Source organism: Seriola lalandi, unplaced genomic scaffold (genome assembly GCF_002814215.2).
Source record: "Seriola lalandi dorsalis isolate HSWRI2012SDOR001 ecotype SW California unplaced genomic scaffold, Sedor1 jcf7180002054879, whole genome shotgun sequence".
Classification (NCBI taxonomy): Eukaryota; Metazoa; Chordata; class Actinopteri; order Carangiformes; family Carangidae; genus Seriola; species Seriola lalandi.
The window spans coordinates 1,725,199-1,741,729 of NW_019525432.1; the positions used below are offsets into that span (position 1 = coordinate 1,725,199).

At 40.7% G+C, this 16,531-nt stretch overlaps 1 protein-coding gene across 1 annotated transcript; it reads right to left on the reverse strand.

Moving 5' to 3' along the window:
- Positions 1–8,556: 8,556 nt before the first annotated feature.
- LOC111671424 (1-acylglycerol-3-phosphate O-acyltransferase ABHD5-like) lies at positions 8,557–12,680 on the reverse strand. The gene is made up of 7 exons (XM_023428510.2): positions 12,580–12,680; positions 11,799–11,881; positions 11,140–11,551; positions 10,299–10,450; positions 9,523–9,634; positions 9,260–9,440; positions 8,557–8,935 (listed from the first exon to the last, which is right to left on the reverse strand). The coding sequence occupies exons 1-7, from the start codon at positions 12,621–12,623 to the stop codon at positions 8,816–8,818; spliced, it is 1,104 nt and encodes a 367-aa protein (XP_023284278.1). The 5' UTR covers positions 12,624–12,680; the 3' UTR covers positions 8,557–8,815.
- Between the last annotated feature and the right edge of the window lie 3,851 nt (positions 12,681–16,531).

The following is a 16,531-nucleotide window of genomic DNA, read 5'->3' on the forward strand; positions in this document are numbered from 1 at the left end:
ATTTCCTGTCAAGTCAAAAATCTGATGCTTATTGTAAAAAAATCATAAAAATTGTAACATTGATCTCTTTAAATACGCAAAAAACTGTACAGAGTTTGGTTGGTGGCTAGAGCACAATGTCTGAGATGGCTGGGCATCTATGGGCGAATGTCTCACATGGAAGATCTTTCTGATGACGGCATCAGGGTTTTTGTTTGTCATCTGCGATGTCTAAACAGAAATAGGTTATTACAGAGTAGGGATTATTTCTGTGGATGAGACATGATTGAGTGGGCGTGTGTACAATACATGTTCTCCCATTGTGTTTGTTTTCCTGAATGGTCCCGAAGCTTCCCGCCAAACACTGCAGGGAGTTGTAATCTCTGCAACATCTGGGCTACTGTTCCACATCAGCCAACTGGGAGGAAATCAGATCAGACAAGATGAGCTCTAGGGTCGACGCATGAACCCATGTGACCCCCCAAGGCTTACACACGCACACACACACACACACACACACAGACACAGACGTGATGCAAGTGCACTGACAGCTACACACAAACAAGCAGGGGCACATAAGCCACGTAGGATAACAAACGCACAAATGAGCAGGTGACAGAGTTGTCATGTGGGTTTCAAAAAGTGAATGGACCACTGAGGGGTTGTGTGTCAGGCACAGGATGACATGTGTGCACCGAGGCACGTGCTGGAATCAATCCTATCATCTACCCATAATCCCCTCACAGCAGAGAGAAGCATCACTGGCACCCGATCTATCTCTCCACCTCTTTCTGTACATCTCTCGCTGTAACAGTTGAATAGTTTCACAACATAAATACCTAGAACACGCTGGATATGACAGGAGGTAGGCAGCCCTGTGAGTTCAAATTAGTGTCTGTAGTGTTTCCAGTAGATGCTGTGTGGTATACAGGGGATCAGTCTGGCAGACTGGCAGGGAGACACCACCACACACACACACCACGCTCGCAGCAGCACACACATTATCTGCTTCTGGCGGGTCAGTGTTACAAAAACCTATTACTGATATTTGCACTGATACAAAAAAACAACAAGACTTTTTGGCTGTTTTTCTCAGTTAAAGCAGCTATAATCTATGTTTTTATAATAACAATATATTAAATGACAGTGGAAAACAATGTGACAATGTGAAAGCTGTTGCTCTCTGTGACAAACCTATAGAGATTTATAGATGACTTTCAGCTCATTGTTTATCTCTATGGCCAAAAACCTCACTGTTTTAGCTCTAAATAAAAGCCAACTGTACGTTAGCTACCCAGCACCAAACAGCAGACAGAAACAGTTAGCGGCTAGCTGGTGGACGTGGCTAAAGAAGCAGATATTTCCCCTCTGGAGTTGGTAGAGACCAAAAACATGAAAGCAATTGTTGCTCCATAACTACTGGGTGTGTAACTAAACAAGTGTTTTCTAACACGTTCGCCATATCATCTTAAAAGGTGATAATATGTCAATGTTGTGTTTACATCTTGTTTGCTGCCCCCAACCGGCCCTTGTAGTCTCATGGTAGTAGTACAAAAAAAGTACCTCCAAATTGTAGTTAAATCTGCTTTAATCAATTTTTCCCAGTAAGGGGCAGAAAAATATCAAAGCATGCTACTACATATGCTCAGTTTAAAGAAGCTATTTGTAAGTTTTGCTATTGCTACATAGCCAACGTTAGCAGACAAGAGGTTATAGTACGTCCTCTGAGCTGGACACAAACTGGACACAACAGTCACTGTATTGGAAGAGAAAAGAGGGGCTAGCTGGTTAGCATGCTAACTTCCGTAAGACAAAAGAAATGATAGAAATAGAAGCAAAACAATAATTATAGTGCGAGTGTTTCTTCTAGACTGGTACATGCTAACATTAGCCACGTAGCAATAGCAAAACTTACAAATAGCTCATTTAAAAGAACAAAAATTTCCACCCAGCTGACAGGGAGCAACATTATGCAAGGCACTGGAGAGCTATTGATTCAAACAGATGTTAGTGTATTTCTTTTAAAGTCACAATGTGCAGTATTTGAAAAGAGATGGCATTTAGATATAGACTGCATTAATCTTCAACAGGACTGGCTAATGCATCTATAAACAAAGACTTATGCCATCAGAATAATATGAAATATACTACAATCACATAAACAATGTACATACAATTGCTTTTAATGGCATTAGTTTAGTCATATTTTCCATTACACTTATTTTTGGTATATTATAAGCATTAAGCCTCTCATGGCTATACATGTTTAATCTTGTCATCAATGTGATATTTAAATTTCACAATCTTTTTCATTATTGTCATTATTGCTCTTGGTTTCTGAGAATCATATTGACTGTATGTATGGTCATGTGTGGTACGGTATTGTATGTTGGTTTCCATGTTGTTTATGAGGGAGACTGAAGGATGTATCTGTCAGCAGAGCATTTTAATCTGACCGTCAGTGGAGCTGAATGTTAAGGCTGAACTCTTGCCACCAGGCTGTCAGCAGAGCTGCTGATAAAACTGCTGTAAGGAACAAAGTCCCCCATCACACACACACACACACACACACACACACACACACACACACACACACACACAAACACACAGTCAGCAGGCCAAACGGATCACACACCTCTTAGACTAAATACAGTCTCCCAAGACACTGCACTCCGTTATTTTAAAACTTCATTACTTTGTGACTATGCCCAACTGTCGCACACACATACAGTTGAGTACACACACACTGTTTGGCCATCTGATGAAGCTTTTTTGTCTGACATTGAGGAGTGTGTGTGTGTGTGTGTGTGTGTGTGTGTGTGTGTGTGTGTGTGGTGATGCTCTGGCTCTGTTTGTGTGGATGTGTACATTTGATTTCACTGTAGGCTTGTTCAGAGTGTTACTGAAACAGTGTGTTTGTCCATCTCACACAATGTGAAACCAAGGACTGCCAGAGATAGCAGGCGAGAGAGAGAGAGAGAGAGAGAGAGAGAGAGCGTGAGAGAGAGTAAGAGTAAGCACAGCAAGTCAATTAAAGGCAAATTTTCACCAGCTGTGACAGCCTGGGAAAAGGCAAACAGGTGAGGGACGGTATCACAAAAGAACAGCTATTACATAGAACAGAAAAAGAAACCATGGCAATTTAAAAAAGAATAAAATAATAGAAAACCTGTGAAACTCAAAGTGTATGACTGGGAGTAGAAAGGGCAAACTGCAGCAGGGGAAAAAAAAACAAAAAAAAACAGGAAATTGAAAAAATAACTTCTAGCTGTTTTTCTACACTGTGAAGGAGGCAGGACACAGCTGGAGAACTTTGTGCATCACAGCTAATAACAGGCAACCACCGCTGCTAAACAGGAAATCATGAAGCAGCGCAGAGTCGAAGATGACCGCAGGTTAGATTTGAGGTTGCAGCTTTAAAAATATGATAATACCTCAGATAATGTAACCAGAGCGAGGGATCAAATCAGCCAATTTTAGAACATGGTATACTTCGAAAGTGAAATGAACTGTAGTCTGGGGAAGCATAAAGAGATCTGGGCTGAGAGTACACGGGTGTTACTGGCTGCAAGGACATCAGCGGGGATGGCAGACTTCCTCCCAAGCCACATCCTGTTGGTTCTGAAGGACACCTGCTTTTAATGATCTTAAATATGAGAATGGGCCGTTGGATGTTACCCGCACTTGTTTAAAAAGAATCCACAGAGGCCTCTCGACCTGGAGGCGGATTATGGTTGGAAAAACCCTTTGTTTCTGAAATAATTAACAATTGTACCCTGCGGTCTTTTTCCAAATCAGGTAAAATGGTCTGGAGGGTGAAAAGAAAACAGTTGTTACTTGGTTTTAGAGGAGCACTCGATTTTACACGCCAAAGTCAAATTAACCAGTGACAGGGAGGCTCATTCTCTGCCTGCCAAAAATGTGTTATCTCTTCCATGAAGTGATTTGACACTGGGGTATCTCAGCACGGGCTTTGAGATGATGCATTTTTAACCTGCAAACTGGTGCCCAGGAAAGTTCAAGATGGTCTAACAAAAGATCCTATGCCATAAGTTGCATGGGAGCCGGTGTTTTTGTAGCTCAGGGAAAACCTGCAATAACAGATGTTTTTGGCCACTGTCAACATAACAATGACATATTAGCTAACAGTGGCTTATTTAGACATCTAGCACTTTTGGACAACCATTAACATTCATTTGGAGTAGTTTGTTTGTGTGCACCTTATGAATGTTGAGCCCAAGATTTACTCTCCTTTTAGCTCTGTTTCGCTTATACCAACTCCTGGGGGAAATTAGCTGCAAAGCTACTTGCTAACTCTGTTATTTTGTGCTGGGCAGGCAGGTTGTGTACAGCAGGTCTTTAGACCCTTTTTCACAAAAAAACCCAAAAACAGCTGTCTACTCCTGGAAACCTAAAATAAAACATAAAACATACAATACAACATAAAACATGCTCTATAGAGCTGAGGAGACCTTCAGAGTTGGGTAAAAATTCACTTTGGCTTTATCAGAAGAAACGTTTTTCACGTACAAAAAGCCACATGATCCATTGTAATATAAAACTATTGACTATAGTCACTTTAAAGTAACCCTCTCTTGTGAGTTCCTCAACTGTGTGAAAGTGCAAAACTTAATCAAGCTAGTAAATTTTATCTGTATAGCCCTCTCTGTATAAAACTACAATGACAATATGAGGTAACTAGAGAATGGGAAAATATAAAACATCTGGGTGCTCTTTATAAAGTGCTGAATACCATGTTTACAGCTTTAATAGGAGGCCATGAATAATATATGAATATATACTATATATGAATTAACCATCTGAATACAAAACAATACAAAACAACAATAATAATGAAACACGACCGGCACTTATAGACCAGACTCTGAATCTGCCACAAAAAACAAACAAATAAACAAACAAACAAACAAACAAAGGGTGAAAATAAAACTTGCTTGGCAGAAGTAATAATGATTTAATATTACAGTATATATAAATAAGTAGATGAGGAAGGTCTAGCTGAAAAAATTCAAAATTAATGTAAACAAACAGTTGGGACAAGTATTGAAATTTACTTGACGACAGGCAGTGGCTCAGAAACCAGATTTAGTTTTGCAGGAACAATAATTTCAGTGAAGAGAGAAAAATTACCAGCTTTACAGGATTTTATGAATCAGTGGCGCTCCTCAGTGTCAGTCCCAGTGATGTCAGTGATGAAATGCCTTCGCATGAGTCTCAATGTAAAAGTCTCAATGCCTCTTTGGATCCTTTTCACTCCTTCTGCGAGGTGAAGAGAAGTCATCACGTCAACAGCTCTTCCTGTGCCGTGTCTGTAGAAAATAACCAACCAGCTGGCAAACTCCAGCTCTGGTTCTGTTAGTCTTTCCTGATGCACTCACACAGAAGTGAAATGCTGTGATCATTAGACTCTGTCGCCTTTGGTGCAATGCGAGAGCTGTGAGGTGCTGTGAAGTGCTCTCACTGGAAAAAAACTGAAATTTTGGAGCGCTGGGAAAATGACTGTACCTTTCAGCTCTTTCATGTGATAGTAAATTCAATTTCTAGATAGAGAGATAAATATCCCTTTCGTTTAACAAGATAGTTCTGCTGCACAAACGTCATGGAAATACTGCCTTTTTCAGCCTGTAAATGTCAGCGTGGCTTCCACCTTTGTGGGTAAAAATAAACCTCGGACTCTGTAAATATCATCAGTCACTCATAAGCAGACTACAATTGTTCAGTTCAGACAAGAGGGGAGTGGAGGTGCCTGTGCATGATGCATACATATCATTATGGTGGTTGATTGTCACAGGAGAAATTAACTTAACTGTATATATATATATATATATATATAACTATAGTGAGTACTTGCTGATCCAGGAGACGTTTCTGCAGGACTGACTCAGCGTTCATTCATGCAATGCATTAAGCACAGTTATACTTCTACTCTGATTCTAAAATGATGAGTAAAGGTCCAAAATTATTTAAATGATATAAAAGGTTTTATGATTTTTCTTCAGAAGATTTTTTGGGGGACTTGATTCCCTGCAGCACAAGAGAGATCAAGCGAGTGGCGTGTGTGTTGCCTCCTACTTATTATGACCAAAATGAGTCAGAGTAATGAGTGAAAAATGTCAGCTCGGTCTTGCCAATCAAAGAGAGATATCACTGTTAACTTTGAGCTCCCGGTGCTTTGGTTGCACAAATCTGTATGCGGTGGTGCTGATTAAAGATAAAGCCAGAGCAGATAGGCTGCCGGCAGCAGCAGTGCATCAGTGTGTGTTTCTGTGAGCGCAAACCTTTTATGTGCAGTTATTTCAGGCCTTCAAGCTTTCAATTATATCCACAACCCAGTATGAAAGCTCCTGTCACTTTTCTAGCTTGTTTCACTTTTCCTAATGAAATGATTCTGTGCCCATGTGACTGAGTGGGTGACAGAGAGACAGACACAATGAATCAGCCTGCAGGCTTATTAAGCGAGTGTTACGGACAGAGGTCTGGGCACATTATGTGTGCACGTTTCCCACCCCAAGAGGCTGTGCACATGGATCTCCTGCTGAATGTTCCTCGATGCCTTGACAGGCAGCCAACCGGCGTCTTCAAGAAAACAAACAACCCATAATTACCCCATCTAACCACAGCATCACTTCCTGCAGGTCGGCGATCCAAAAGACTCAGTCTCCGTGGCTACCCTGTTGCCAGGAGACAGTTTGGGTGGGCTGGGTTGATGTCTCAGAAATCACAGAGATGGACAGAGGTGAGAGAGGGATTGCAAAAGTAAAGACCGAGGTGCTCGATAGTCAAAATACATCTCCGGGTTGTCAACTCTCTCCTTGCTTGGTTTACCAAACTGCAGCCTTTTATACCATCATTCACCCTCTCCATCCTGCTGTTGGAGGCATTCATTTGAAATAAACACAGTCTTAAAGGTCCCCTGTTGTTGAGTGTTCTTGTAAAGAAACTGTTTACATTCAGTGGTTCTAACCAAAGCGCACACTCATAAAACATTTGTAAAGCCACTTTTGTGAATATTTTAAATCATACAATGTTTAATCCAAGTTTTTTTAACTTGCGTTCTTCCTCCTCTTTGCGTTTGTTGTTGCACTGCTACACTTCCTTGTGTGCTACAGCCACAAACCTAAAATCAGTGGGGTAGTGTGAAACCAGCACTTGTATCTAAAGCGTGCATGTTATAAACACAGGGACTCACTTGGAAAAACTTGACTGCATAGCACTTCAAGTGGTTAAAAACCCCATAGGGTACTTTTAAGTTGAGGCAAAAGTGACATCATGAGAGGAAGTAGATTTCATTGCAACAAAGCTTCTTCACAAACATTGTAAGTATTTTAATAAGGCCATATGGTGTCTTCAGTTTTCCTTTGTAGTTGCCTATGAACTAATTCATTACTTTGAAGCTACTTTTTGTAAGTTTTCTCTGCTGAACATGACTTCTTGTCATGAGCAGGTGGTGGTGGTTGTTGCTTGACTTTGGCTTTATATACGTTATAACAATAATAATTTATATATATATATAAATAATAAGTCCTCTGAGCAGCGCTACATCTTCAGGGCAAATTGGAGGCTACAGTGAGTTGCAATCCGAAAGTGGCAAGACGGACCAGGGCTAGCTGGTTAGCATGCTAACTTCAGCAGATGAAAAGGTGTGATAGAGACAAGAGTTAACATTGGCATTGCCTTCCACCATCGGAGATAACTGTTGGGGAGTGAAGGATGAAGTTTGTTACTGAACTCACAACGTTTCTTCGAGACTGCTAAGTAAACAGCTGTTAATGCTAACGCTAGCTATGTAGCAACAGAAAATTTTACAAATTAATGAAAATGATAAAGCTTTAACTGTCCCAAATAGGTGTGTTATACTGTAAAAAGGCAGAATGTTAAATATGAATGTAGTGAATGGAGTGTGCAGTGCAAGAACCAAATTAATGTCCAATTAAAGGACAGATTTTCTTGGTTTTGCTGATTTTTGCAGACTCACAAATTGACAAAATCAATGCCTCCCGGTAAAAGACCAGGTTGTTTAACTCATGTCGATGCCTCTTGAAACAGAAGGCCTATTTATAGTCCAACACAAATCTCTGACCCTATTCTGTCACTGCAGTTGTGACTTAGCAGTCAGCCGGGTGTCGTACTGCTCTTAAAGCATCACTGTCCAGGTCTCCTGAGTAGGTCACTCAGCTCAATATGCATGTGAGGGCGCTTTGTGTATGGGATTCACTGCTACTGTTGTGGGAGTTGATGTGTACATGCTGTTACTGTGCTGCCCTCTGCTGGCTGCTGCCAGTCAGGGTGACTCTGGAGAAGTGAACAAGTTTCCTGAAAACACACACACACCAGCCCTTTGCCCTACTTACTTCCCCCTCATATCTGTCACAGAGTGGGTGAGGGGTCAGAAGAGGGAACATCCTGTGCACTTTGCCTAGACCTCTACCCAAAACAACATATTCTCTTGAGAAACAAGTTTCCCAATAACTTCTCAGAATTCATATTTCGAAATAGATGCTAGTTCGAACTGAATCTTACGACACGAGCACAGGAAGAACACTAAGGACTAAAGACTACAGACTTGCATCTCACATTTATTTACAAAACTTATCTACACAAGCCTGGATAAAGGACCACCATGGCATCATCTGACCTTTGACCTCAAGCCTTGGAGAGTGCCTGAGTGTGGAATGATGAGTAAAGTGTCTTCAGTCAGTGATGGGTCTCTCTTAAGAGTAAAGTGCATGATAAAGAGGCTTACAGTTGAGTTGTTGTTGTTGTGTAATGGGTCTTTGTCACTTAATCCCTGTGTGTCATCTGAACGAAGGAACTCTCACTTCTTCGTCCCCTCGTCCTCACTTTTCTTCTCCATCCTGGCGAGGATCTGAAGGACCGCCTGGTTGAAGTCATCTGGCTGGTCGGCGAAAACGTAATGGCCTGCTCCTCTGATCACCTGACAAACACAAACACACCGTTGAACAGAGGGAGTCAGCTGTTTAGAGATAAGGGTGTTGTGGTTCATGTTCCAAAAAAGGCAACTGTTTTAATGTAACTGAATATTGTATGCAATGTGAATCTATCTCATGAACATTTATGTCTTATTCTGTGAATAAGTATGTATGTAAAATAAGTGTATTTCCTACTTACAATAACCCAAATTAAATTTTTATTTATAAGTTTTGGAGCTACTCAAATTCTTTCTTCTCAGCCACATATTGAAAACAAACTGAAGTTGCAAATAAAGAAAAGGAAAAGCAAGCGACAGTAAGGAACCTACTGTGATTTCCACGTCTGGTCTGGTTTTCTTGAAAGCATATCCAGAGTCGCTGTCAATGCTGGAGCGTGATCCGTAGATGAAGGAAATGGGAATGTCTGCTCGGACCTGCCCGATCCTCTCCAGCATAGGCCTCATGGCCCAGCCGTAGGGAATGGTCATGTTCTTAAAGGCCGTTTCTCCACTGAAACAGACGTACGGTGATGCGTGTATGCCGTGTTGAGAAATAACATATCTGTGCGTAGCGGCTTGAAAAAGCTCCTCACCTTGGAGTCTGGGCGTTCAGATGGTAGATGTAGTCAGATACAGTGTTGTCATCGAACACAGAGGAGTATTTCTGCTTGAAATCAGATCTGATGGTCTGGACCAGCATTGGACCTGAGAGAGGAGAGAAGAAGTCACAAAACAAAGGGAATTTACTTTCAGATACTAGTATGGAAACTGCAAATATACAAGACCACTGTCAAAAACACTGGCAGCCTCTTCTGACCTTTACATCTACGTTTCATATTTCATGCCACACAGATTAGAAACGCGTTACTGTGCTTTATAGTACAAACACTCCCGAGTAAGAGGAAAAGGACACCACAAACAGAGATAATCAAAAGAGAGCATGGCCAATAACATAAACAAACCTTGAGCTGAAAAAGAAGCATCTTTTTTCAGTCAAGTGAGAGACTAAACAAACACTGGACAATGACAAAGACTGGGTAGGGAGATAAGTACCCAAATCCTTTTTGTGTTAGGAAGCGCAAAGAAATATATATTTTAAGTGGAAAACAATTGAAACAAATGATCTGACAATACCACTGTCATGAGGTGATTTAGTCATCTCAATCATGGCCTCATTTTCCCACTAATTAAATCACATTGTTGCTGTTAATTAAACATTATTTTGAAGTTTAAAAATGTCAAACATCTTTAGCCAGCCATCAAAATGCAATGAGTGTAACATAGAAGGAAGAATACATCTCATGTGCTTATGTGCCAGTGTGTTTATATATGCGTGTGTGTGTGTGTGTGTGTGTGTGTGTGTGTTGACCTAGAGGCCCAGCCAGCCTGAGTCCAGCCAGAGGGTTGAAGGGGCTCATGACAGCCCCCATGGCTCTGATCCACACTGGGATGGAGTTGTGGTTGGGGTTCTCAGGACGCGCCGGAAACCCCCACGGCTCCACCAGCAGCAGATGTTTTACCCTGCACGTGCATGCACACACACACACACACACACACACACACACACACACACACACACACACTCTTTACCTAAAAAGCCAGTGAACCCAACTTATTCACATAGTCTTAAGATTATAATTAGCATGATGACCAAGTTAACACTGACAGTATATACAGTAGATAAATATACAGTAGGTTCTCTATAGAAACTAAAACTTTTGAGGCTCTACATTTAACCTAAACAATTTAAAGCAGCAGGAGGACGCTTGGCACTTTGGTAACACTGTGTTACAGTGGGAGACAATGTAAAATTTAAGTTATTTTCTAAAACTCCTGACATCAGTAAACTCCACTAGGGCTGCAACAGATTTTTTTTGCCAGTTATCTTCTGAATTAAGTGATTAATTGCTGAGTCTATGAAATATCAAAAAGTGGTCAAAAATGCCCAGGATGCCCAAGATGGCAGCAAATCATCACATTTGAGAAATGACTGAAACGATGAATCAGTTATCAAATTAGTTACCGTTTAATTTTCTTTCGATCAGCTATTTAATTAGTCATTTTTTGCACACTAGTTTTATTTCTGTACTTCAGAAGTGTTGACCCCTGGTAATAAAGGTAATTTGTTGTATATTTATAAACAAGTGAAGCTATTCTCAACCACCTACACAGGAACACGAACACACACACACAGACACACACCAAAGCACCTGTGTGGGTATTTGAGAGCGTAGGCAGCAGACAGGTATCCTCCGAGGTTATGCCCCAGCAGCACCATTTCCTCCAGTCCCACCTTCTCCCTCCACTCCTCCAGGGCTGCCAAGAACTGCTCCTCAGCCCCTTCAGGGCTGGTGCTGAACTGGGTACGGCTGCTCCTGCCGAAGCCCAGCAGGTCTAGAGCGTACACCGGCCCGTTGCTGGAGAGAGAGTCCAGGTTTTGGGCCCAAAGGGCAACTCCACCGCCAAAGCCATGCAGGAGAACCAATGGAGGCCTGGGTCGGGTAGGGGGCTGCTGGCAAGACGCGGGGGAGCATAGCTGTGACGGAGTGGAAAACGCTAACGTCCACAGATAGTCGCCGTTGGATATCCGGACGTGCTGCCTGGAGAAAGGCCGCTTCACAACTGCAGACAGAGTTATAGAGTAGATTATGGGACATGGATGGAGGAAGGACGGAGGTGAAGAAGAGAACATGGGACTCACCCTAATTCATTAGACTGATTTATGTTTGTTCAGAGACCAGGTCTGATATTTTTTACCCTTTTTGTGAAAGAAAAAAAACACAGTTTGCTCAGCATTCAGACGATGCAGTACTAAGAAAAACAGTCCAGTTCTTACAAGTGGCTCAACAGCTTTTTAAGACACACTCACCCTTGAGCATTTTTTCTTCTGCATCTTTCAGCTGAGAGGGAGAAGTGGGGCACCAAGAGGGAAGCCAACTTAATATCCAGGAGCTGTGTTTCAGACAGCAAGCATGCACCGGAGCAGGCAGACAGGTAACATATGGTACATGCAAACACAGACAAACTATACATTGAACTTTGTCCATACATTTCAGTTATCAGTGCTGCTCCTATACAATCTATAAAGGACTTGAATCTTTCTTCTACAAAAAACATGACAGCATGCAAACATTAGCCCAGATAGTCAGTTTGCTCTGTGTATTTTAATGGCAATTTAATGTTGATTCGCTTTCCAACATAAACGTTTGCTTGGTAAAGGATTACTTAAGAATTTATAGAAATCCATAGTTGTCACTGTTCAATTCGGCGTGCATCAAATGCATCAGGAGACAGTTTTACCAACACCAATCCAATATTTGGGCCCGAGAGGCAGGAGATTATATGAACGAGTTCAATAAACTTGTTCACTTGAATACATTTTTACCTTTGGGGGTCACCTCGTATATCCGAATTAACCTTTATATACAGGTAGATGATTTTGACATTTGACAGTTATCGAGTATACCATTAAAATGACACGATGATTAATGGAGATTTGGTTTGATAGATAGTCAGTGCTACTTCAATCAAACAATGATGTTGGGTAATGTCACTACAAAACGGACAGCACTCACGTTACAGCGAAAAAAAATAACACATAAACTTGCACAGAGTTAGAATAAAAGCGTGTTTTCGGGAGGAAGACTCACCTCTGCTCCTTGACAGGTTGAATCTCCGCCGCCATCCTTCGCATGGTGTATTGTGATTGTCTCGCGACCGTGTGAGAAAAAGTCGTCAGAATTTGTTATGATGCATTCAGGTACATCCCGTAAATAATTAAATTTAAACTTTCGAGTTAAAAATAACAACTAATAACAAAACACACTTTTAAAAAGCATGTGTGTACAGCATCTGATTAACCTTAAATGTAAAGTGGGGAATAGGAGTATTATCTAAAAGCTGAATTCTCCTGACAGTTCAGCACTTGGCGCTTTTTCCTGTGGAATAGCCGACGGTTTTATATCCAACTGCACCTGAAGGCAGCAGCATGGTCTGAACCCCAACGGCTCAGGTGGGCTGTGTTCGTCGTCTCGACTGTTTCCTGTTTATTTTTGTTCTAGTTGGTGGGAGAAATTCGCCTCTTAACCAGTTCATGCCGAGTTTAACTAAACAATAAAGACGTTGTGCTTCACTGGGATTCTGTAAGCAGAGAGATGAATCCAGGCTCTGCCTAAACCACAATGCGCCAAACTTACACAGCTGACCTCCAGCGGCTGCATACAACTGAGGTAACACACAAACACAGTGACCCCACAAGACTTTAAATTAAAATTTTAATGGTCAAACATTTAAAGAAATACGGGTAAAATACGAGCGGGGTTTTGTTGGGCTAGCATGGTAAATAGCATACCATGTGATTCCAATTAAGGTTTCAGTTATTATGTCACTCAATCAGTCAGAGGCTCAAAACTGGTCAGCTAACAGTTAATTCATTTATTTCTTTTTTTATTTTATTTTGCGTGTATTGTCCAAATAATTTCTCCTATTTATCGTATTTAAGAAGTCCTGAGTGATTGTTTCTTCAATTTTCAATGTTTAATACTTTGGCATAGATCTACTTGAACATTTTTACCGAAGTAAATGACTTTATTTACACACGAGCTAAATGTAATTTCTAATTCCCTAATATCACATCTGGATTAGTTATATGTTGTGTTGTGATATACTGTATCTTACTTTTTCCAATATTCATCTTCAAACAAACATCAACAAATAAACAATAAAAACACGCCCACAATAGGTAGGGGATATTTTGATAATAATTTTAGACTATTTAAAATGAGGAAATCGTTTTATATTTGTTTATATTTATGGTCAGGAAAGTAAAAGAAGGGGCATTAGTTTTGGGGGGTTAATTAGAATTACATACATCAACAGAAACGTTCTCAACGCTGCCTGGAAAGAGCTGTTTGGTGCTTTTGAAAAATACTGTGTACTGTCTGTACTGACTGTATTTCTTGTGGAATGACAAACCAAGGGAGATGACTTTGGCTTCACTCACACTGATATCTAGGCTAATAATAGTCAGAAACACAATTGCTGGCTTAGAGATTAAACCTTTGCTTATCTGCATAAATTTCTTCCTACAATTTTAGATAAGGGCAGAGATTAAAGGAAAAGTTAATCTAATTCATTATCCTGAAGGATTTGGGTGTACGGTGCTATAGGAATAACACTTTTGCTATCTTACTTTTTTCCTTTTTTTTTTTTTTTTTACTTTTACTGTTACTGTGAATCTCATTAAATCTTAAAAGCGGGTTTATCTTAGATTTATAGAGGTGTCGCCCTTGAAAAGCTCAGGAGCATCCTTCAAGAAATGATTGTGTAGCGGGTGTACGCTGACTAGAGATAGATCTATTTGTGTTTCTTGGAGACCTCAGGAACTGGGAGCCACCTAATTCAGGAGGATAGTTTGGGATTTAAATCTGTCTACAAGCAACACAGGATATACACAGTATTTACATTATGTAAGACAGGAAAAACGTGATCAAGCTGTATTCCTGTTTTTATTCCTCCAGCATGGTGGCACATTCTTGTATATAATCACTTTTCAAACACTGTGATGAACTGCAAAACCAACCTTTAAATAATTGATAATTCTCTCTCTCACAGGCCAAGGAAAATTTGAGGAGACTCCTGACAATCCTGGTCCACAAGGTGGCATAGTTGTGTTCTGTCAGTATACGCACACTCTTCATACTCACACACACTCTGGCTACTTTGTCCTTCATTCCTCAAACACAATTTTCCTCTCATACCACCCACTTCTGGTGGCTCTCGGACTATGGGTTGACTGAGTGGTTCCTGAGTGCTTCATTTCCTTCGCTCTCACAGATGCACACACTCATCCTCCATGTGTGTTACTCTGCTGAGTACTCAAAATTTCATAAGCCAGACAATGAGGCTGTAGCCAAGCCCAAAGAGGTGCAGGGGTAGTATTAAACTGTAGCTGTCTGGAGACCAGTAACTGGGTGAAGCTTTTAGCGAGGAGACAGCATAAAACTGCAGCAGGGAGTCGGCCTGCTCAGTGTGCCTGACAACTAAATGCGAGTCATGCTAGCTACAGCTTATACAGTATGTGCTCTTCCTCGTGTTTTTACCTGGGGCTCAAAATCATTAACCGCTGGTCTGGATGTAAACTGACGTAAACAAAGGGTCTGTTCAGTCTCCTCAGTCCTGCAGGCAACGCCTTTACAATTTGTCCAACTGATTGTGGAGGTGTTTACTATAGTTTCAACTCGGGTAGCATGCATCCTTTAGAGGTCCTGCATGCAAAACCATACGATAGAAACTGTAGAAACATGCAATAGGTCCTATGACAAATGAACACAATGGGCACAGAATTAGCCTGTTATCCACTGATTATGACACACATCTTAAAGTCATGTTTTAGTCCATATCTTGTCAACCTGATGGCATTTTGACTATCACTGAATGTGCAAATATTTGGTTTTATCTCAGATTTTCCCCAAGTCATTGAAATGAACAAGGCTTAGTTGATCAAAGGGAACAGAACGCATTTGGATTTCAGGTGATTACAGGGAGACGACGAGTCCTAATTCACTACTACAGACTAATTCTGAGCGGTTTTTCAGTATGTCATGTGTTTACACTGGTACAGTGACAAAATTACATGTCCTCAGCCAGTATGTGTACTAAAATTGCGAAAAACTATGAAAATTAGAAGCTAACAACTGCAAAAAAATAAATAAATAAATTGGGAATAGTGTTGAGACAACTCCAAAGACGCAGATTGATTGACGTCCATCTACACATGCATCTCACAATTTCCTGTTAGCACAAAATGGTGAAGTCCGTAGGCCTTGTTCACAGCACACATTTTGACGTGTTGCAGAGCAGTGAATTAAGCCATCTTTCATTTTATTATTTACACCTGTGCTTTTCTTTCTGTGCTGTGACACGTCAAAATGTTTTCCATGAAGACGGCCCACTGATGCTTTATATGCTAACTAAAATGCCTTATCCTATGAGAGTTAGTAGCATGAACTAAACACATTTAGTATGTAGTAATTGTAACGCTTCTTATCCTATCGACGTCAACCCACTCTTATAGTGAGATGATTGTTTCCTCCTAAGGCTCTGTGTATGTGTGTGTGTGTGTGTGCGTGCGTGCATGTGTGCGTGTGCGCATGCGTGCGCGGTTGTACTTGTTACAGTTGGGGCAGTTTAAACCTTCATCTTTCTTATTAGTAGCCTACATGAAATTTGTTGACCTCATGTAATTCCCAGCGTAGCTACACACAGCTTCAACCTGAACAGGAAGTCTAATTAGTCAAAAGAACTGAAAACTCCTGTGACGGTGTGCAGGGCACTAATTAATCATAATAAAATACAGATAGTAATTTATGGAACTTAAATCATAGTGCACTAGCTCAGGATAACATGGATGATGTCAGACATGTGTTGCCACGTGAGATTTGTGGTTGTAATTTATCTTAATTAGTCGTATATCATATCAGAATTGAATTAAGTAAATTATATTTATTTATTAAAACCGTCTTTATCTGTGTTCATGGATTATTTTTCGAGTCAGTGAATGAATAAAACTACAAAAAAGAGAGAGAGGGACTGCGATTGAAC